General features: G+C 41.1%; 1 protein-coding gene across 1 annotated transcript; it reads left to right on the top strand.

The window, feature by feature from the left end:
- The first annotated feature begins 868 nt into the window (after positions 1-868).
- On the top strand, positions 869-17,925 carry LOC122358022 (C-terminal binding protein 1). The gene is given in 12 exon segments (XM_043257750.1): positions 869-1,048; positions 2,036-2,093; positions 2,260-2,425; positions 9,294-9,448; positions 9,515-9,659; positions 9,731-9,937; positions 10,749-10,963; positions 12,662-12,792; positions 12,953-13,080; positions 13,247-13,367; positions 14,175-14,275; positions 14,278-17,925. Coding segments are annotated over 10 exon segments (1,347 nt in total). The 5' UTR covers positions 869-1,048; positions 2,036-2,093; positions 2,260-2,367; the 3' UTR covers positions 14,364-17,925.
- The last annotated feature ends 5,517 nt before the right edge of the window (positions 17,926-23,442 follow it).

Below are 23,442 nucleotides of genomic sequence, written 5' to 3'. Positions count from 1 at the left end.
TTGCTGTCACTACTAGCTGAATCACTGACACGCTTTACCTCAAGCATCTGATGCACTTAACCCACAGCTACCGTTGTGGGGAAATGCTTCATGTAATAATTCACGGCCAAATTCATTTACACGCTTTTATACATTGATGCGGATCACCAGCATAAACAGAATGAGGACTGAATAAAAATTAAAAAACATTATCTGTTTATTCCACATATTCATGAGTTAAACAAGCCTCGGAACACACTTATCTTCATAATAACGTACTTCGAGTCTGAAATTTCTGCACGTTGAAAAATAAATGCAACCTCACGTTGTGTCAAATAACGTTTACACACTATTTTACTGGTAGTCCACTGTATGAAGAATTTTTTGGGTTTAAAATGTCGCGGTTTACTTTATTTTGCTATACTCGCTTACATCTATAGGCCTGGTTTCACAGACAGGGCTTAGACTAAGCCAGAATTAGGCCGTAGTTGATTTAGGTCATTTTTAGAAGAAAAAAAAACATTACAGGTGTGCATCTTGAGATAAATGAAATGCACTTATATATTTTTTTACGATTAGTCGGTGCAAGTTTTTTTTTTTTCAGATGAAAGCTCAGAGTTACATTTTATTCCAGACGAATAAACCCACTAGTTAATAGATTTCAAAAATCATATTTCTGAATAATTTCTGGTTTGGCTGTATGTGATCATGTGACGCCTAATGCAAATGTAGGGGGCACGGCTGGCCTGTCTAACCCTTCCTTTCCCCCGCAGCAGTCTCCGAGTAAATCGGATATGCGTGGAGAAAGGAAATCTTTCTCAGGCTCAGGGCCCAAGTGGCTCCAGGGCTCAGGGCCCCGCACCGCCGCGCACCGGCCCGTAGGAGGCGCTCGTCTGAGCAGGGCTCACGTCTCTGCTCCGAACGCTCGCTCTTTCCACAGCACGTTGTCTGTGCGGCCTCGACTTCCTTTTCTGTGCAGATTTCATGGCGAGTGATAGCGGGGAAGAGTTGATTCACCTACCGTGACCACAGCGAGCCGCGCACCAGCCTCCAGAGACGCTTTCTTCAGGTGAGCGCCGCGCGTTTCCCCGCTTCTTGGCTCATCTTTGACGCGTTACTCGCTCCACGCTCTCGATTGTGTGTGTGCGCGAGCCGCGAGACTGCCGTGTGTTATTATGACTGTGTACCTCTCTCACACTATGTGTGTGTGTGTGTGTTTAATGTTTGGTAGCTCAGTTAGCAACCAGTCTAAGCGCCTTTCTCGGTGCGTGCGTTCACGGCCAGAGGAGCCACCCAGCAAGAGGCGAATGTAGTTATACGAGCGATTAAAAACCACGAATAAGCTCGTACGTTTCGCTCCGATTGTTTCGTGTAATGCTTTTGGGGGTTAATTGTGTAGTTGCATTGTGTCTTGCTGCATGTGCTAATTAGCTAGCGCAGCGCTAACTGAAGAACTTGCGGCGAGCGAGCGCCGCGACAGAACTAAAACGCCCCGTTGAAAGTTAATATCGACTAAACTGTTAGTTTAGTCGGTTTAACGCGAGTTTGGACCGTTAACCTAACCGTCCGCCTCGAGCTCGCTGACCGCGGCGCGGCAAAAAACCGCTTCGCGAGATTTACAAATAATTCGCACAGTTTCTGCGCTCTTCTGCTCGTCTTTTCGGTCCTCGGTTACTTTACACAGACATGCTTAACGAGCAACCGGAGAGAGCCATAATGCAAAGAAATGAGACTGAAGCTAACGACCCCGGTTTTCCTCAAACGAGCGCTCAAAGCGTACGCGTTAAATAGTGCTGTTTGTGTAAACGCTTTTTTTTATGTGTCCGTTTTTTCTCTTCACGAAGTTATTTACGCTAGCTAAGTATCAGTTTTCAGTGAGTTTAATTTTCAGGCGCCACAACATTAACGCTAGTGAAGAAATGGGCGTTATTTCCCTTTCTGACGCTTCTAGACGGATCTTGGTGTATTATAAACTAACTAAACCACTTGCTGTTCTTGCTTATAACTATAACTTGCTTGTTTAACGCTAAGGTTTATTTTTTTTCCTTCCCTTCAGCTGCCATTGTAAAGACCGTGACGTCAGCGGAGTAGTCGATTGGCTTCGACGTCATCAGGTGGGTAGTTGGTTATCTTCCCGGCACTTTCTCGGTATCAGTCACTTGTGGGTGACCTATGACCTTTCCCGTGAAGCGTAGTAGCGTTTCACACCAGACGAAAGGCATTTGTCACGACGCGTCGCTCTCGGTCTGAATCTGAACGCGTGAACTGGATCTTTCGCAGGTGTTTCCAGGATTTGGGCGGCTTCCGGACCGAACTCTGTGCTGCGCCCCCCCCTCCTCTTTCGTCGTGTTGTGGCCGTAGCTGGTCTTGCCGAAGAACTTCCAGTCGATGGCTCTGATGGACAAACACAAAGTGAAGCGGCAGAGACTGGACCGCATCTGTGAAGGTGAGAAGACGTTTAGTCGTCGTTTGCACCGCTTTACATCCGCGGAGAGAAAGCACAATCTGGTTGTGGAAAGTAGGCGACCCGCGGGTTAACCGTAGATACCTGCGGGTTAATTTATACAATTATTTATCTTTAGGTTGACAATGCAGTCTTGGCTTTCGCTTGCACAGGCCTGGAAAGAACTGCATTTTGAAGCTTTTGGCTCAGTCTTTGTAATTTGCCGCTGTAGTTTATTGAGATTCTTTATTAACATTTGCGCACATTTAGGGCGATACATATTGAATGGAGTAGTGATTCATTACTTTATGTTTGTCAACCTTGAGTGAATCTTCTGGCACTGTCAGTGTCTTCTGTGAACTGACAGACACTGAGTGATGGATGGGTGATATGGCTATGTCTTGATTGTCTGGCAGGTACAAGACACGTTTGAGCTCTGTTTTCTTATCTTTTCTCCTTCCTGTCTGCGTGTGGTGAAACAAGTGGCTGTTATTAAAAACATGCGCGCTGTATTAAATAGCTCTGCGCTGCTGAATGAATGGAACTCCTGTCCGTTAAACTGCGATACAATCTATGCAGAGCGACTTCTTTATATTTGGCAAATGTAGTGTCCTCTAATAAAGATGCTCATTTGGAGGTGTGTAATGAGCACAGAGGGGCAGGCTGTAGATTACGGTCTCTTTTGTGTTTTGGCAGGTGTAGCTAATCGTCATTAAAGAGGAACTCTGACGACGCTGATGTAGATGTCGACTTTAGACTTGCTCGCTAAAATTTTAATCGATGGCCCCGGTGTTTGATGGGTGGTAGTTGCATGTCTGGGTTCGTAAATGTGCAGCATCTATTTGGCATTACATTAAGACTTTTAGATATATATTTCTGCATCAGGTTGCAACTTGGGGAAGCGTCAAAAATGTGATTTATCAAGTTTTGGCCTGCATTTGCATGCCCTGTAACATTGCAGTTGATATAAAAGGCATTTAAAAAGGATCTGTTTTTTTTTTTAAAGACATCTTTTTGCATGCTATATGATTACTTTAAAGCCTGCGTGTAGTTAATTTGTATTGTAATAAAAAAAAGACGACTGTACGGCTTGTTCAAAATGGAAAGTAAGTTTGCTTAAGTAAAATAAATATTTTTGAAAAAAAATTGTGCATAATTATATATATATATATATATATATATATATATATATATATATATATATATATATAGATATATATATAGATATATAGATATATATATATATATAGATATATATATAGATATATATAGATATATAGATATATATATATAGATATATATATATATATATATAGATATATAGATATATATATATAGATATAGATATATATATAAAATAAATTACCAGGTTTTAATCCGCATTAAAAGAAGAACCAAGCTCCAGCCATATTTTTCTTTTTGATAATCATGCATTTTAACAATGCACTGTTACATTAAAAAGGCTTTAAAGGTTGTGCTGTGTTAAAAGATGAGAATGAAGCGTTTACCCAAAGCAAGAATACAGAATTCCACTTCGGCTGAAGGCGAGAGCAAAAGACATGGAAATGGTTCTCGATTTCCAACCTTAGCCTGTTTTGTGCCCTTTGCAATGACAGTGTTAACCATATGGCACCGCCTATTGTATGTTATTGCTTAATTGTGGCATTTTAAATGCTAATTCAAATAGGGAGAGTGTCTTGTGCCGTTAAGCAATTTACATAGAGATTGTAAGAGGCAGCTTCGCTGTCTGTTGCGAGTCTCATCAGCGGTCGCCTCGGGTCAAACCTTTCTATTAAGCAAAGCGAGTCGTTTTGTATGCAGATAGCATCCTGTGAGAATATTTAGTGTGTCATTTGCACAGAGTATGTTTTTTTTTGCATTGCAAAAAGCCCTGTTTTCATTTTTTTTATATATATATATCTTGCTGATAATTTTCCTGGTATTTAAATGCATTTGTATGGCTACAGCTGCAGATGGCAGTGATATTTATCCAAGTGACAGCAAAAGAGAGAGCGGAGGGGGCGGGTGCTGAGGAAAACCGCGGTGTTCCTTCGTAAGAGCGGGGTCATGTAGATGTGAGCGGAACGAGACTCTGTCTCTTTAAAAAACAACAACTGCCTAACTGCCTCTAGTGCCGCTTGTCAATGCAGCGGAGGTGCGTGCTGATTGGCCGGCGCTCAAAGCCCAGGCCTCCGATTGGTCCGGCGGTGTGGGGGAGGGGCCAGTGTGGATGACATGGGAGATGGGAGTCTGCCAGGCAGAAACAGCCTGACACTGATTGTAAAGGGTGGAGAGAGAGAGAGCGATAGAAGGAGAGGAGGGGAGAGAAGACAGGCGCGTGGATTTCATGATGCAAGGTTTGGACCTACATCTACCTGTTTGATGTTTACGTGTGTGTGTGTGTTACGTGTGTGTGTTGCCTCGAAGATGCAGTAATTTACATGGGTGTGGTTTCAGAAGCAAGCGTGATTTAAATTTTTTGCCGTGTCTGGTGTGTGTCCTTGCAGCTTGAGCAAGACTGTGTGTGTGTGTGTGTGTTGGCCAGGCAGGAGGCAGGGTGTGGTGCAGCTGTATTATCATCCACCCACCCTTCCCCCCCTCTCCTTGAGACCGTGTGAGGACCATGTGGGGGGTGAAACGGCGAGGGAGGGAGAGCGAGAGGAGGTTTGGGAGGGGGGTGAAGCCGAGGAGAAACGAGTGCTGAATGAATGGCATTGTTTGCATGGCCATGCTTGTGCTGCGGCCCTCTCTCTTTCTCATGCAGCCTGGCGCAGACTCAACGCACGGCATCTGTGCTCACAGCGCCGCTCTCGCCCTGACCCTACAGCAATAAGTGTTTGCATTGTTCCTTGCGACTGAATTTTGCCGCTCAGCCGGTTTTTTTTTCTTTCTCCCCCTCCTCCTCCTCCTCCTCGTCCTCTTGCCTGTTTTATATATTACGTGCTCTTTTAACCGCCATCACAGTGTGTGCTTTTCCACACAGCACTGATTCGGAGGGAAAGAGGGCAAATATTTGTCTTTTAAGACTTCTTAATCGTTCGCCGTGCTTGGGAGTGTGATAACGCGAGTGTGTTTTAGTGAACGTCACGGAGGCGTCTTACCCCACCCCCATCTCAGTGCAGCAACACCTGTCAGTGATGGAAGGGGGGCGTCGAGGCTCAGAATCATGGTGTAACATGGCTGTTCAACCCTCTATGGACACCTTGGCAATCGAATCTAGCCATTGGCTCGTACGTTTTAGGGCTGCATTTCCCCAAAGCATTGTAAGCTCAAGGAATTACATTTTTTCTACACACACGTGAAAATTTCTCTCTCCGTATTACCATATTAACTAAATATGGATTCCTGAGACTCGGACCTTTCTGATGAGAGATATATATTTTAGGATTATAAAGAGTCTTGATTCCAAAAGACCATAATACATTTGAAATATGACACCACGCATTGAGGAGGAGCTCGCTACAATATTTTAAAGTACAATTTCTATGGTTAAGCAATGTCTGATTTTAAAGCTATTTTCACAGGATAAATCTCTCCAGATTGTTTTTAATCTTTCAAACAATGTTATTTGACGCTTACTAAAGCACGTGATGTGGGAAAAGGGTCAGTTTTGCTCTGCTTCTACATAATTTTGAAGAACAGCGGTAGAAATTGTTTATTTAAAAGTCTTGGACATTATGTCCGAGCTGTTTTTGAATGTAGCATTCGGTTAACGTTTGAATAAACTAGCGTGTATACAATTATGAGCCATTATATAAATTGACATTTCAGCACTTGATCAATGCATTGGGACTCCTTAGTAGCCTTTAAAGCATTTTTGGTAAACACTTGTTGAAACAATTATGAGCCATTATATAAGATTTCGACATATATCAGCATGTGTATGTTTGATCAATGCTTATTGGGACATCATTATATCAAGTAGTGTATCAAGTAGTATTTAATGATGTTTCTGTAAAAATTAGGAAAAACTAACAATAATACTGATATTCTACTAAGAACAATATAATACTAAGTATTTAAGAGCTGCTGGATTTATGAGTGTTAATCAGGTTGTGTGCATTCGACAACAGATTTTCCGAAATCGACATAAAGACAATAATAGGTGAGCTCCAGCCAATGAGATTATCGTTTGTGCGTTAGTTCCTACTGGGAAACCTGGCAGTTCTTAAAAGCTGAGGAGTTCCAAAGGAGCTGTTATTTTGACAGGAAACAGCATCATTTATATGTAGCACGTCAATTCTGCATGGTTGGCGCGCTCTCTTTGCATGTGTGCGAGTAAAAGCGACGGCGAGTTAAGCGCCTTCACACTTTCACGGTGTACAATACGTCAAATGCCGGTCTGATGCGAATTCATTCAGATGCACGGGTCGCTTGACATGATTTACTCGCTATGTGTAGGGGGTTGCTGTTCGTATCATCATCCCTTTCTGTTTTTACGCGAGCATCGTTTTAGTATTAATAGGCTTCGGGATTTGCGAGTTCCTGGATGAATGGTTCAACACCCGTTTCCACACTGCTATTCTTAGACCAGTGTGATAATGAGATCATAATTATATGATGAGCAGAATCTCACACCCCGTTGAGCGATATTTCTGGTAAACGCCGCCTCATTGCATCTCTTAAAACGGGCAGTTTCGGTGATGCCGGGGATAAATTTTGCCATTTGCTGCACTGTTTATGTAATGCAGTTTAATGATCGTGGTGCACAGGACATCCTGATGCATGATGGGAATCTGATGGCACCGATCAATTAAGTTCTCCTATTGCATCCTTTCGTGTCTCGCAGTCGTAGGTTTGGGAAATTAGTCCGAGGCTGGATTTGTGTTTGCGTTTGCTTTGAAATGTCCTTCCTGTCGTTGTTCTGTGTTTGGCTGTGACAGGCAGAAGTTCCTTATTGTCTGACATGTCAGCTTTTTACCCCGCCGATTTAAAAGAATGTGCAACTATTAACAAAAAAAAGCTGCGTGCTAAAATACTTTCACATACTCACTGTTTCTGTGAAGTCCCCGACACGTGCCGTATATGCAGTGCTGCTTTGTGAGTGGGATATTTCTTTAAAAAAATGATTTTAATCTTTAATTGTAGCATTCTGTTTTGTAAGGATGCTTGTAAGGACGTTGTCAGTGTTTATCATACCATGTTGCCAGCTGCTATGTCCTCTAGCCTGCCTGCATCTCTCTTTTTTTGGTGTAAAACACAATAGAAGACGGTGCTTTTATGTCCAAAGATGCATTCGTAAGTGACAGGTTTATTAGTAGGCATGTTCAGATCGACATGTCCTCAAAATGGACCACTAGATGCTTTGTTTCTTAGAGGTGCATGGAAGCTAGGCGCAAGTAAATGACTAACTATCATCGTTTTTACAGAAAGCTGATAGCTGCAGATTGCATTAAAGTGAAAGATTGTTCAAAACATTGCAACGTGGCTCAATTGTAATATCAATAATTAATTCAGTAATAGTTATTCTGAATTTGTTGACGATTAAGTAGCTTTCTGACCATCACTGTGATTCATTATTGCGATAATATCACTATGAATGGAGATGTTCACAATACTTATTTCACCACTAGATGTAGTGTAACATTAAACGATGAAAGGGTGAGTAAACGAGAATTTTCACTACCTTTCTTCCTGTATTTAAAGCTCTCTATATGTGATGTATCAGACCAGAAGTGGGAAGTGATGGTTTTGTAGTAGGATGAAGACAAAGATAATTTGGCCTCCAGTCTGCTGAATGTAGGTCATTATGAGTCATGTGAAGACTCCCTGCCCCCTTTCCTCATCTCCTTCCCTCCCTCTGTCCCCTGCTCACACTTTCGTTTGTCAGGTTGGGGGGGTTGGGGTGGACCCTGGAGTTATTGGGAGCTGTTGTCTTTCCTCACAAGTAACGATCATAAAAGAAGGCCACTAACATTTCAAAATATTATGAAATTCTCAATGGATTTGCAATGGTTTGGCTTGAATTTTCTTTATTTTTGATGCAAATCATGTATTTGGTAGCAATGCTTGCAGTCTCGGTTTAGCCTCTCATGATGTGTTAATTAGGATGTTTCTACAGGATAGTTAATAAATGCAGTTTAACTTTTGGCCATTGCTTAGAGGACTTTAAAATCAGTCAACCGATCATACATACCACCTAATCTGGTTTAATCAACCTTGAAGCGAATCTTGGTTGCAGATGTTGCAGTTGTGTATTAACACGACTAGCACCCAAAAGCCAAGCGGGTTTTAAAATGTCGAGTTTCCATGCAAAATTGCTAATTTAAATAAATACATTAAAATATTGCATTAAATATTGGCACCGTTTTCATCAGAGAACTGCTGACTAGAAGAATGCTGACCATCTACTTTTTATATTTTTATAACAGAAAATTTACAAAATCTTCATGATTTATGATCTTTACTTAATGTTTTAAAAAAAAATCTATAACTTGGACCCATGCAGTGTATTTTTGGTTATTGCTATAAATATACCCCAGTGACTTCAGGCTGGTTTTTGTGCTCCAGGGCCACATATAATAAATTACTTGTGCTTCAGAGCGAGCAGACGATACAAAATAAATACAGTCATTGTTTTCGGAGGTGAATGCCTGCTGTTTGGGAATGCGGTCGTAATTATACAGTAAACCTTTGACAGGCTTTGCTCAGACATCCTAAAACGAAATTTTGCCCCCGCTGTTGTGCAAAGTCACATTTTTGATACACATGTAGGAATTTATTGGGTAAATCTCTCCAAACATTTGTTAAAGAATGTTTAGTTATTTTTAATCACTCGTTTATTACTCGTTTGGTATAGGGTGATCGTTTAGTATACACTGGTGCCATATGGTGAGAAATGATTAATAAGGTTATTCTGGGTGTCCTGCAGGCATTCGACCACCCATCCTCAATGGCCCCATGCACCCTCGTCCTCTGGTGGCGCTGCTGGACGGTCGGGACTGTACGGTGGAGATGCCCATCCTGAAGGACGTGGCCACCGTGGCCTTCTGTGACGCCCAGTCCACCCAGGAGATCCACGAGAAGGTAAAGTCACAGCATTAAATCTAATCCGTTTGACAGATTTTAACTATAGGTGTCTGGCTTCTGCAGGTCTTAAATGAGGCTGTCGCAGCTTTGCTCTACCACACCATCACGCTCTCGCGAGACGACCTGGACAAGTTCAAAGGGCTTCGAGTCATCGTGAGGATTGGCAGCGGATTTGACAATGTCGATATCAAAGCTGCAGCAGAGCTGGGTGAGTTTTGTTCCCGTGTTGCGAGATGACCACGGGTTCCTCTGGTTTATACCGGTCTCTGCGTCAAACAGGTATAGCGGTGTGTAACGTGCCAGCCGCGTCTGTGGAGGAGACGGCAGACACCGCCATGTGTCTGATTCTGAATCTGTACCGCCGAGTCACCTGGATGCACCAGGCTCTGCGCGAGGGCACCCGTGCCTCCAGCGTTGAGCAGATCCGGGAGGTGGCCGGAGGTGCGGCGCGTATACGAGGGGAAACGCTCGGCATCATTGGACTGGGTGAGTCCTGCCGCGGTTTACTCGGGGCTCAAAATTTGACCCTTTAAGGCGACGGCTGAGAGCAAATGTAACTTCTATACTTAATAACCAGAGTATAAGTTATACTACTAAATATAAAACAAGAACTGCAGCAGTTTTTCTTTAATTTAGTATCGCACTCACCAAACTTTATGGCTTCGTTTGTTTAATATCTTTGCAAAGGGTTTGTTCTAGTGCTGTCAAATTGATTCAATGCATCAAAGTGTTTGTTTACAATAGTGCTTTCAAACAATTAATGGCATAAAAAATACGTTTTAGTTTACATAATGTGTATGTTTGTGTATATATAAGCATTCATGGATACATTTTAAAATGTACATATTTTTAATATATAAACAGAACATGATATAATTTGACAAATGTATACATGCAAAAATAGTTAAAATATATGCTGCTTATGTTTATATATAAACATACACAGAACACACATTAAGAAAACTCTTAATTTGGATGTGATTAATCAAAATTAATAATTTGACATTACTAGCATATGTAAGTAAATACACATATTTAAGAAATATTGTATGTGTGCATTAATATATTATGCATAATTGCAAATATAATACATATGTTTCTTAAATGTGAATGTGTGTGTGTGTATTTACATATATAAACAGACACAATTATATTATGTGAACAAACTTGGTTTTAAATATATTTAATTCTACAGCACACATTGTAATATCTAATAATTGTTTTTTTAACAAACCTAAATCTAATCTTGAGGTTACTCACGTCCAAACTGAGACTTTCCTATGGTGGCTGTTTTCAGGACGTATTGGCCAGGCAGTTGCTCTGAGGGCAAAGGCCTTTGGGTTTGGGGTGATTTTCTATGACCCGTATCTGCCGGATGGGGTGGAGCGATCACTAGGGCTCCAGCGCATGGCGACGCTACAGGACCTGCTCATCCACTCAGACTGCGTGTCGCTACACTGCAGCCTCAACGAGCACAACCACCACCTCATTAACGACTTCACCATCAAACAGGTAGAGACGCCACGCTCTTCTCATTGAACGCCCCTGTCAGAGCCACTTCTCTGACTGCTTCTGGTATGAATCTGAATCTCTTTGATTCATTTGCTTTATGCGAAAGCTGGTTATTGAACACTTTCATTTGGGCTCAGTTGGTGTCGACAGTCCAGCGTGATTTATTTATTTATTTTAAGTAACTTGCCCATGCCATGTGCGTTAGGTACCCAAGAGAAATGGGAAGAAGTTTATTCTGTACAGCTATTTCGATTACAACACTTTCTGCTCCACAGATAAAGACTCGAAAGGTAGCAAAAGTGGTTATAAAAAAAAAAGTGATTGGAAAAATGTAGCTGTGGGTGCTGCTAGATAGAAAAGACCCCGAAATAGCTTGTTGTAAAAAAAAAAAAAGGTGTGGTTTCCTTTTGGTTCCTTCATGAAAGATGGTTAGTGATTGTCAAACACGACTGAATGAATTCAAAGTGCCCTTTTTTAATTAAGCACAATGTATGTTATAAGCATTTTGAGTTTCTTCTCGGATTCTGTATTATATATTATATACGTTTCTTCTGTATTACAGAAGTTTTTTTTTTTTTCAAACCATTAAACTTAGATGACAATGTACACTGAGACACCTATTGTACCATCAGCCCATCTCTTGGTAGGATGTTAAATTGTTAAACAGGCCTTGATACCAGAGGTACAACCATAGAGCATTTAAAACTCTATAAATATTTTTTTTTATTGTTTTTGTAGTAAGACTGCAGTGATATAGGTTATATAAAACTAGAAATTATAATGTGTAAACATGAAAAAAAAAAATGCTCATGCGCACCTGAATAGTTTCTCCAGGCTGCTTGCTAGTCTGTTGTTATATACAGGCAAACCAAACATTATTATATAGACACCAGATATATATTTCTTTTTTCCTTTTTTATCAGCGTGTGCAGGATAGTATATTTCTTTAATGCAAAATTGTAACATACCAAAAACGTTCTTCATACAAGTAAAATTTATTTAAAAATTGGTACAAAAATTAACACCACAACCTGACCAGGTTTTCTTAAGTGTGTGTTTTTTACCCCCACAGACTGAAGAAAATTGAGCATTGTTTGACCCAAATTAGTATTATCCGTTAGCTGTTATTAAATGTAACGGCTCCCAACTGTTTCAATCATTTTTATTTATATAGCGCTTTTAACAACACAGGTTGCATCAAAGCACTGTACAGTATAATGTAGAAGAGTACAAGGGATGTATAATGACGAGAGTGACCAATTTCTTATTAAATGCAGAGACGGTCTCTGTAATCAATTCAACGTTAAATCACTAGAAGTTAAGTGTCCTCAACCAAGCAAGACAGAGGAGACAGCGGCAAGGAAACAAAACCCCATCTATACAGAATGGAGAAAAAAAAAACTTGGGAGAAACCAGACTCAGTTGGGGTCAGTTCTCCTCTGACCGGACGCCCAGCACTTAACTTCCAGTTCAACCTAATTCATTACATACCTTCCTATCAAAATGATCTGACATTGTCAAGATGAACTTGTTCATCAGTTCTGACAGTTCTGACAGTTCATCAGTTCTGACAGTTCTTGAAAGGTTTGAATATTTGAGTCTGGAAAAGTACAGAAAGTATTTTGAAATGGAAAATGCTTGGGAGCTGGGTGAAAATTTGGCTTCCTTTTTAATGTCTGTCAATTCTTCTGTTTGTAGATGCGTCAGGGCGCCTTCCTCGTGAACACGGCGCGTGGAGGTCTGGTGGATGAGAAGGCTCTGGCCCAGGCTCTGAAAGAGGGCAGGATACGGGGAGCAGCCCTGGACGTCCATGAGACAGAGCCCTTCAGGTGAGGAACACACGTTTACTGTTTGCTTTCATTATTTTTCTGACTGTCGTTAACTACTCGAATCATTTTCTAATCCCCATTCAACAATTGGTCTGTCAAAGCGCTCAACCTGGAGGGGTTTTTTTTCCTATCATGACAACCACTCCATTTTCTTCAACAGTTTCTCACAGGGACCGTTGAAGGACGCCCCAAATCTTATCTGTACCCCACACACATCCTGGTACAGTGAACAGGCCTCCATTGAGGCCAGAGAAGAGGCGGCGCGGGAGGTGCGCAGAGCTATCACAGGTCAGAAAACACTAGGTGGTCACTATCAGCCTATGCCTGCTGTGAATTATTATGAATTGTTCATTTCATAATAAGTGTTGCAAAGCATGCCAGAGTAATCACAGAAGTATTGCGGCAAGTTTTTGCATGGGTACGAATGAGACGGTTCTCTCTGGTGTCTGTGCAGGTCGTATCCCAGACAGTCTGAAGAACTGCGTGAATAAGGAGTATTTGATGGCAGCCTCTCAGTGGCCGTCTATGGAGGCCACCACCGTTCACTCTGAACTCAATGGCGCCGCAGCCTATAGGTAATTACACCTCCGACCGCCATTAGGGCTGGGAAAATAAGCAGATGCATCGCAAACCGAGAAATGATTTTGCATCGACTCTTGAGATTTTCTGAATTACATTGATTCTTTCTACAGTCGATTCTGAGCTTACCTTTGAACAGCAGAGGGCACTCCATGTTTTAGAAAAATAACAGCTGGTCTCCAAATCCTTACACACACTTGAGCTGTTGAAATTTGAAAAGGTTGAAGCGAATTAATCCAATAATACATTGTCCAATAATCTCGCATTAATAAAAGCATTCTGAGGCGAAGTGAAATTACAAGACTCAACTGTCAGCCAAAACCATGTATGCCTGTTAAATATACCCAAAACAAATTGCATCTCGTGTTTAATCACTACAGAGACATCAGAGCCAGCGGCAAGTGTCAGGACTAGCCGAGCTAAGGCTGCTCTATACGGATAGATGAGCAGTAAGAGCCTGGTGATCAGTTTCAGACAATCTTTTGTTGTCGTTTTAGGTACCCCAATGAAAGGGTGCCAAAAAAGTAGTACGGTCCGCTATTTTGGAAATGGACAATTGCGTAGTGTACTATACCTCACCGATCATTGGAAACAAGTCATTTGAGTGTACAGAAAAAAGTAGAGAAGAGCGCCATCTGCTGTTAAAATTCTAAGCTCAGAATCGATTCCAGAGAGAAACGTGATGCCTTTGGAAGATCTTTGAAACAATCCACAAATCTATTCTGCATCGATTTATCGTCACAGCCCTAGCTTTTACTGTATCTGAGCGTGTTTGAGAGAGTGAAACGGTGTCTCTGTCGTAGGTTCCCTGCGGGGCTGATTGGCGTAGCAGCGGGCGGGCTGCCTGGAGCTGGGGCAGGAGTGGAGGGCATTGTGGCAGGATCTCTGCCTCTGGCCCACGGCATCGCCCGGTCTCACACCCGCCTCATACCCCCTCGCCCGGGCAGCCCTCCAAGGCCGAGGCGGACAGAGACATCCCTTCCGACCAATAGCATCCCAGCACATTCCATCTTTGCCCTGATCGATGCCCTTTCACCTCACCCGGGGGGGGACTGACGCCCCTGCTTTCGATGTGACCTCGGGTCACCCCAGTCCAACAGAACACGTGTACAAACCCAGGAGTGAAACCCTGTACCCCGAAAGTACCCCTCATTTCCACTCGCTGTCTCCTCTGTTGTTCACTTTGGCAGAAAGCAATAACTTCTCTCAAGGATTCAATAATTGGGTTGATACACACACTATTTCTAAACTACGAAATCCCAGTTCCTTTGCTCTGTGTCTACTCTGGACTAGTTGGAGTTTGTTTCCGGGTAGTGTTTCTTACATTTCTGTTCTTTTCTTATCTGTTTTAACAGCGTGGAAATAAACGCATGGACCTTGTTTTCTTTTCTTCGTCCCCTGCCCATCCTCCTCCTCCTCGCATACATTTGTAAAACCTTCTCAACCTGTCCCATCTTAGCAAACGTTTGATCATCAAAACAAAGCAACAGCTGGCTAACGTCTTTGATTAAATTCGGCAGCCATCAGCGATTATTTCACAGCTGGTGTTCAATAACGGAGATCAAGGCTAATGGTTGTGGCCCGTGGCTAAGAGTAACAGTCCATGGGAAGAGCTCAGATGTTTCGCGTTCCTCTCACTCTCTCTTCATGTGGAAGGCATCTTCTAGATTTATCCATCCTCTCTCTCTCTCTGTTTCTCTTTATTTTTGCAGAATGCAAGAGCTTGACCCCCAGAGCTGTTGGGGGTTTGGTCATGTGCTCCACTTTTTAAGTCACAAGATTTACAGCGCCCGTAACGCCTGAGGTCTGCACAACAGTGTCATTGAAAACGCATACGTGAGATTCCATAGTCTCGTGATGGCCGACTTGATTTTTTTTTTTTTTTTTTTTTTTTTTTTTTGTGAGCTGCTTGTGAACGATAATGACGACGTTAGGAGATTGCTCATAGGCAGCCGTTTTCAAAAATGGGAAAATTTCAAACAAAGCCATATTCATAGTGTATAACATCGCTAACTTGAGACATATCTGCAAAGATTTGACACCCTAAACCTACCCTTAAAAAAAAAGATGCTCTTTTTACAATTCTCATACTGAGATCCACCATAGCTAAGCTGATAACATTGGCACCTTTTTGTGTATTCGTAGCCGTTTGAAGAATATATGCCTTGTTTTCCATATCTTGTCTCTGTCCTGGATTTATCTCTTGCTGTACTTCCTCCTTGTGCCTCCTTTTTCCGATTAGGCCTTCTTCTCTTTGTGACGCGGCGAGGCACGCTCGTCCTCCATCAGTTCCCATGAAATCACTGTGTAGCGCATCCGCCCGTCTGCCCCGCCCTTCCTCCTTCCCACAAGGCACTTAAACTCTTAACACACACTCACACAATTTCATGCAGGCCTGACCAACTGAGCTTCATCCACCTTTTTGTGAGGAAGTCCTGGTGCTCCGGAGGCTGCAGTAGCGTTGAAGGCCAGCAGGTGGCGACAAGTCGCTTCCCCCTCAGGTTCACGGCTGATGAATCCATCCCCGCTCAGCCGACGCTTGCGCAGAGAGCCTCTCGTGAAGGTTTAAACTCAGACCTGTTGCGGGCCGCACCATCTGTCGACACGCACTTCCAGATACTCAGGATGGGTGATGTGGCGGCTCTGCGCCGCGCCGAATTAGAGCAGGTCATATACCCCGAGCTTGACATTTTCACAGGCGTCTTCTATGATATCGGCCTTCGTTTTCTCTGCGTTTTCACCATTTAGAGCACAGAAGATAAGGTGGAAAGAATGTAAAAGCTAGGTCACTGGAACGCTGGTTGCTTTCCAAAGAAGGTAGGAGAGTGTCTCGGGAAAGCGTTCTGTCTGAAGAGAAAGGCCTTTCTAGTACCTCAGTAACAGATATTGAATGTATGCTCAACTTTCTCGCTTTGTACAGCTTTTTTAGATCATAGGTTCCTATTTCTGAGGGGGTGTGTATGCGTCAGCATGTATGTGACTGTGTGTGACTGCTTATCCAGTGCGTCAGTTATTCGCAAATGACAAAATAAAGCGTTTTTTTTTTCTTTCTTTTTTTTTTCCCCCTCCAAGCATAGGATGTCTATTATATTGTTTCATTAGCCGTAGTTTGAATCTCAGGCTTTAGCTTTAGGAAGTTCTTGATCTGTTTTTTTTTTTTTTTTTTTTTTGGTTTGTTTTTTGTTTGTTTTTTTTTTTCTTCTGTATAAAGGAGCACAGTTTCACGTCTTCATCGAGATGTATGCTAATCAATGGAGGAGGTTTGAAGCTACGCGATTGAGGATGCGTTCTTGATAGCCGATGTTGTCGTAAGTGTCCCAAATCCTCAATCCCTAACGGATTCGTGCATGATAACGAGATGGTCAGGCCCCTCCCCCCTCGCTTCCCATTGGCCAACGTTTTGATGTTGAATTTTGAGTGACGTGCAGCTTTTCCTAGACTGAAGTGATGCCCTTTATTCTCGTCAAGACTTTATAGCTGCTCTGTAAAGTACTACAGCGTTTTTGAATTTCTCGAGTTTCTTCTAGCATTATCGTGGTGTTTCTTTGCCGTCAGCATCATCCAGCTTCGATATGAGATGTGCACTATGTGTTTAAAAACCAAGAAATGAGACGTTTCGATCTAGTTTGTGTCATTCAGTGTTCAACATGTTGTATTGAAACATTTCAAGATGAGTCTCGTTCCATCCTTTCGCCCTCGGCACCCTCGTCGTCCTGCAGTCCCCTCGCTGCCTTAATGTCGTAGATTGCGGTGAAATTTTTTTGTTTTTTTAGTTTCTCCCCGACCTCTCCTCTTTTTAACCTCCCCCCCGACCCCCCCATCCCGCAAACACACATGCAAGAGAGAGGAGGCTGTTTTCTTTAGCCATATGTTGCTCTGCGTGCTCAATGCATATTTCTGGAGAACACAAATGGCTTTGACTTTGAGGTGTGAAATTTTCAGGCACTATGAAAGACCCTTTCAGGAGCCGCCGATGTGGTTAGATCTAGTCCGTGAAGGGAGGCTGGAGAGGACAGATATGGACTCGCAGCAGTCGGTTTCTCTCTCAGGGTTCTAATACACACATATCCTACAGCCGCCAGTTACACTCTTCCTCCATCCCAATGAAGATCACGTTGTAGGTCTCCAGAGCTCTCCTACACAGTCCATCTTTCAGCAGTGAGTGTCCTTCTGTGATATTTTTTCCTTTCTATCGCTCTTTTCTCCTTACTTTTTGCGTATTTGTCACACTGACACCTAACAACAGAAGAATGAATGTTTTAATAGAACTGCGTGTAACGTTAAAGTTGGGAAATGTATTTTTACAACATGTGAACTTTTTATTCCTTTCTCTTACCTTCTTTTTGTTGTGAATTGATTTTTTTTTTCCTCTCCCCATCACCAGACTGCAAAAAAAAAAAAAAAGTAAAAACCACAAAAAAAAAAATCCTGTACCTAGGCTCTTAAGCTTTACTTTTGTTTTTGTTTACTTTTTTATTAGAAAACAATCATGTTTGTGATGGTAACCTGATGGTAAATTCCACAAGGTATTTTAATAAAATCCTAAAGATTAAACCCTTGGTCGCTTACTCTTTTATAAACCGAGTTAAAGCTGAATTAAAAAGTCAAGACATGCACGACTGTACAAAAAGTTTGACAAATTAACATTTTAAAGTAAATTTTATTTGGCAAGGATGCATTAAAATTGGTAAGTCAATATATGCAAATATATTTATAATGTTTTAAGAGATTTCTATTTCAAATTAAAAAAATGTATCTCTGTTTCTAGGGTTTTAACATCAAATGTTTTTTGAGAAGTAGGTTAGTGACGTACTGCGGAGTAATGATACTAATCAATTAATGAACCATTTTTTATTTTAGTATCTAGTAAAATGTATTTTAAATTATAGCAGTGTTTCACTGTAACTTATTATTTTTTGTTTTTAAATAAATGAATCCCCTCTGAGCATTATAAATTAAAAGAGAAATAAGAAAACACTTGAATGGTACTTTTATTTTAAATGAAGCAATTTTTTTTTCTTGTTTGTTTAACAAATGTATCCATTTAAAAAATTTGGATGTTGAAAAATGTTTGAGAGTTTGCTAAAACGGTTTCTAAACCTGTAGAGATATTTTTGGTGAAATATCACAAAGATGGATAGAAGAAACACGAATTAAGTCGTGTCGGTTTGAGTTGAACTCTAACAATGTCGTTTATTTTAAATGTTCGTGCGAGTTTAGCCGAACGCTCGTAACACGAGTTTTCCAGACTTGCTCTTCAGGTGTTAGCGGTTTTCTTCATACAACGTCTTTGGCTGTAGGGAAAAGAAAAGCACAGTTTGAGGGTGATTAAAGGGAGGAAAGTATTTAGCAGTGTATTTTTAGCAGGGTTCTCCCTCAGAATGTGTCTTGATGGTTGTTTATCAGCTAATGTCCCCAGGTGCTGATGTGTTGCCAATCAGGTTAATGAGGTGTTCAGGGCCTATACCCCCTGCTTCTTCTAGCTGAAATTGTTACCAAATGTCTCTGAGAAACTCCTCCTGCCACATATTAAGTCCTGTTGTCATGCGTTTAGCACAGGAAAACCCTTTTGTGCATAAATGAGTTTATGTAGTATGCTAAATAGTGTTTTTAGCGTGGCGCCTGTTGTTCGTGCCAATTTTATTTGTTTATGTTGAGAGCTGAAGTTTAGGAGTGCAGGTTAACCATAAAGGTTTGGCAGTAAACATTCTTTATGTCTTGTAAATAAAGGAAAACCTGCCTAAATGGGCTGTCTTGGAAAAAGCAGTCTAGCCTTAATAAATGTGGTGTTGATAAAGCGAGGAAACCGAAAGCGAGGCAACGGTTACACTGCAGAGATTCACCGTTATGAGAGTCTCGTAAGGTTTGCGCAACACAGTGGTGTTTATGAAGTTGTTGAACCTTGTTAAAGGCAGTTGATTTAATTTAGCAAGTACTTTTTAGCCGTTCATAAGTCTTTCCATTTTAAACCTCTTTTTATATGCTTAACAAACACCGTATAGTTTCAGAGGGTCTTGACTCTTCGCATTTTTCCACGTTCATCAATAAGTCATTATTCCACTTGTATGCTCGTTAAATAAGTTCACCACAAAATTAAATTAGCCAGTAATGTACTCCTCTCAGGCCATTCAAGAAGGTGAGCTGAATTTGTTCCTTCATCGAAGACTTTTGTTGGTTAATGGGCGCAGTCAAAATGCTAAGATCACAATAGGTAAGGAATAATGGTAACACTTAACTATTAACTCAACTTTTCCCTCAATAAATTCTAAATGTGCTGCTTATTAGTACTTGGTTGTTAAATTGAGGTATTTGGTAGGGATAGGATTAGGGATGTAGAATAAAAGCATTATGGTCTTAATTAGCCTTAATAAATGGTTCATGTTCTAGTTGTATACATGCTAATAAGCATCTCATACAACGCCTTTGCTAAATCCAAAATGTAATAACTGTTAATAGCAGACTTTAATGAAGTTTAGGATGTGCGAATTACGAGTGTTTCTCTCAACAGTGATGGGCAGTGTCTACAATTAGTAAAGCTAAGTTTATTTGTTTTAAAAACAATGTTAACACCTTGCTAGCGAGAAATGACACGGAGCGATAAAAAGAGTAGCACTGAAATCACGTTCGTGTGCTTTTGTAAAGGACAGAGTGCAGGAGAATATAGCTTTCCGTACAAAATAAAACGTACATTTTGGGACAAAAACACTGTAAACGATGGTTGTTTCTTAAATCTAGTTGTTTACTAATTTATTGGCTTCTTTGTCGGCTCTAGGAACTTTTAAATAACTGAAATTATTCGGCGAAGTGATATGAATGTAACGCGGGCGAAACCTGCCTGGGACTACTTTATTATATAAAGAACTGTTTCTGAAAATAATTGCGCTCAATGGAACGTTCGTCAACCAATCATATTCGAGTTTAAAGGCACGCCTACAACATTTAGCCGAAAAAAAAGCGTAACGGCGTCAAGTACAAACTGCTAAGGTCACAATAGGTAAAATAGCTAAATGTGCCGCTTATTAATAGCTAGTTAGGTAGTTAAGTTTAGGTATTGGGTAGGATTAGGGATGTAGAGTAAGGCATTAATGTGTTCTTAATTGGCCCTAGTAAATGGCTAATATTCTAGTTATATTCATGCTAATAAGTAACTAATAGCAAACGTAAAATAGAATAACTGGAATAATTTATAACGTGCCGTTAAAAACGCTCGTGCAGGATGCTTTTCTGCCTCTCATATAACACCTTTGTTTCTAAATTAACTGTTAATAGCAGACTTTAATGCAGTTATGAGAGAGATTAAGGGTGTGCGAATTGCCAACGTCTTTCTCTCAACAGGATTCTTGAGACCATCAATCACATAAAATCATAGGTAACCGTCTAGAGCAGGGGGCCGCGGCCCCCCAGTGGGCCGCAACGGTATTGCAGGGGGGCCGCCAGTTATTATCAATAGAAATAATAATATTGCTAATGTACGTAAAAATGTGTAGTAATAATTAAATATCATAATTAATTAAAAATTAATGACCTATTATGCACATTTTCTGTTTATTCAACATTACCCGTTTATCCAATAAAGACAGTTAAAAGTCATGCTTCTGAGTACTCAGTTACTAACCCGACACAAATAACAGGTTCATTTAAATTTTTTTGCAGTGGGCCGCGGAAACATATGTGTTTGGTTGTGTGGGCTGTGAGTTAAAAAAGGTTGGGAACCACTGGTCTAGAGCTACATTTAATTTACAGATAATGCACTTCAATTACAATGTAATTTTATATTTCATAAAAATTCTGTCTTTATAGTGTTTGGGCACAACAATACGTTTAAAATAGCCGATCCATCACAAGATGCCCCGCCTTCTAAATAAAAAGCCGCATCTGCCGTTAGACGTTCCGGTTGCTATAGAAACATTCAGCGTTGAGACCTGCGCATAGTACTACGCATGCGCACTGGCTGATCTCGCCTGAGAAATGCGCTTTTTATAACTTTCAACAAAGATTTCTTTGGTGATTTGGAATATGAATATGAAATTTCATCGTAAGTTAATCAACACCCTTTCCCACTGATTGTAGAAATTTAAAAGTTTGGGTAAAGGTAGGAATTGGGATAAAACTATATATTTTTTGGACGGTAATGTTGATCCAGGATCAACAAACAAAATCACAGCAACCGTATGAAGTATGGAATCAGTACAGAAGCTGTGTTCGAAATGGCGCTGGAGTTATATTTAGCAGAATATGGCAAATATAGTAGGTCATCCATGCATACTCAAACTATGCATACTATGCACGGCATACGTACTGGATTCTGCAGAAATAGTAAGAGTAGTATGATAGTATGGCATTTCGAACACAGCCTTTATTCGGGCACCAATTTGGCCAGCAGCGGCCCTGCCATCGCTCAACTGTGTCTTTTACTGAGCTCTCAGTCGCACTGTAAACTGGCCTGTCGATCATCACCGTTAACATCCTTCACATTTCATTTTACTACTTACCATATTGGAGAGAAAAAGAATAGCTCATTGATTCGAGGGGAGAGTGCTCATATTTTCTATATAACATTTTATTCATGTTTGTAGTTCTGGACTGAATCCTTTGCCAAAGCGCAATGGATTGTTTAGCCGTTAGAGCAGGGGTGCCCTATCCTTCTCCTGGCAAGCGCCTGTTCTCCAAAGTTCAGCTCTCAAACTCTAATCAAACACACCTGAAGAACTAATTAAAGTCTTTAGGATCGCTTGAAAATTAAAGGCAGGAATGTTCGATTGGAGTTGCGGCTAAACTTTGCAGGACAGTTGATTGCAGAACTCTGATTGGGCGTCCCTGCATTAGTGTGCACAGATCCACACTTCAAAAATCGACTTGAAATGGTGGATTTTTAGCTCACTCTTTTCAACATCCTATGCTTTGGGTTGTGCTTATTCTAATCTCGCATAACAATTATAGGGACGCGGTAAGCATTGTACAGCTCGTTCTCAAGGCTTTAATATGATTTGAGACGCATGTGATCCGAGTTGCCCGTTACACTTTCTCCAGTGTTAATTACAGATCTCTCTTCTCACAATAGTAAGGCAATCCCTGCATTCCAATATGCATGCCATCAACCCTAGTATTGAAAATTCTATATCCATCGAGTATCGCCCTGAGAAGTGAAAAGTTTGTAATAAACAAGTTATTAAACCTGACCAGTGACCTGCAGAGTTTTGCTTCAACCTTAAACTCATCTGCCTGTAGTTTACTAATCCCGAGGAGCTTAATTAGCTGGTTCAAGTGTGTTTGATTAGAGTTGAATGTAAAATTTGCAGGACAATAGCTCAGGCTTTTTCACTTCCTTCAGAGCCAGACATTTAAAACCGTCCTTATACTGGCCATTTTAACTTTGCTTGTTTTCGTGTCATAATAAGCTAATTTTCTTGTCCTCAGTTGTCACAATTAAAATTAAGGGTTACTTTTTTTTCTTAAAATAATCAGAGTGGAAACTCTTATTCTGTAATGCAGTGTGTGTGTGTTTGAGCGTCAGTGACCCAGAGTCCGATTACAGAAGTGTATCGTATGTCTCCAGATGAGAAGGTGACCATGTATTATGTCTAAAACCGTTTTCCTCAGACAAGACGTAAAAGTAGGTTCCACTGTTTATGGGAGTCGCTCAGCAGAGAATGACTGTTTATGCTGCACTCTGTCCCCATGTAAATGTTTTTTCTACAGATGATCGTCTCGGAGTCATTGCCAGTTTATTTGACATGGCTTCAACGCATCTCCACTCAATCCCACAAAATGACGTCATGGGCCCCGCGTCCCACCGACAAGTTGGCGGGGAAAAAGTGAGCTATTGAAGTAGAAGACAGCTGCGCTTGAAATACTGAGCAGAAACGACCTTTTTGGATACTAAATTTGTTTTATTGTGCTTAGATGACTGAGCATGAGCTCATTTACTTTACGTCACTACCCAAAATGCCCCAAAATCGATCAAATCTTTGGATTACAAAACTTTATACTGGCTGTTTCGTAACACAGATTATTCAAAACGCACAAACAAGTCAATAAATAAAGACCTACAGAGAAATCTTAGCAAAGTAT

Source organism: Puntigrus tetrazona, chromosome 14 (assembly GCF_018831695.1).
Source record: "Puntigrus tetrazona isolate hp1 chromosome 14, ASM1883169v1, whole genome shotgun sequence".
Taxonomy (NCBI): domain Eukaryota; kingdom Metazoa; phylum Chordata; class Actinopteri; order Cypriniformes; family Cyprinidae; genus Puntigrus; species Puntigrus tetrazona.
Note: the sequence above shows the minus strand (reverse complement) of the source record. Positions and strands in the feature narration are given on the sequence as shown.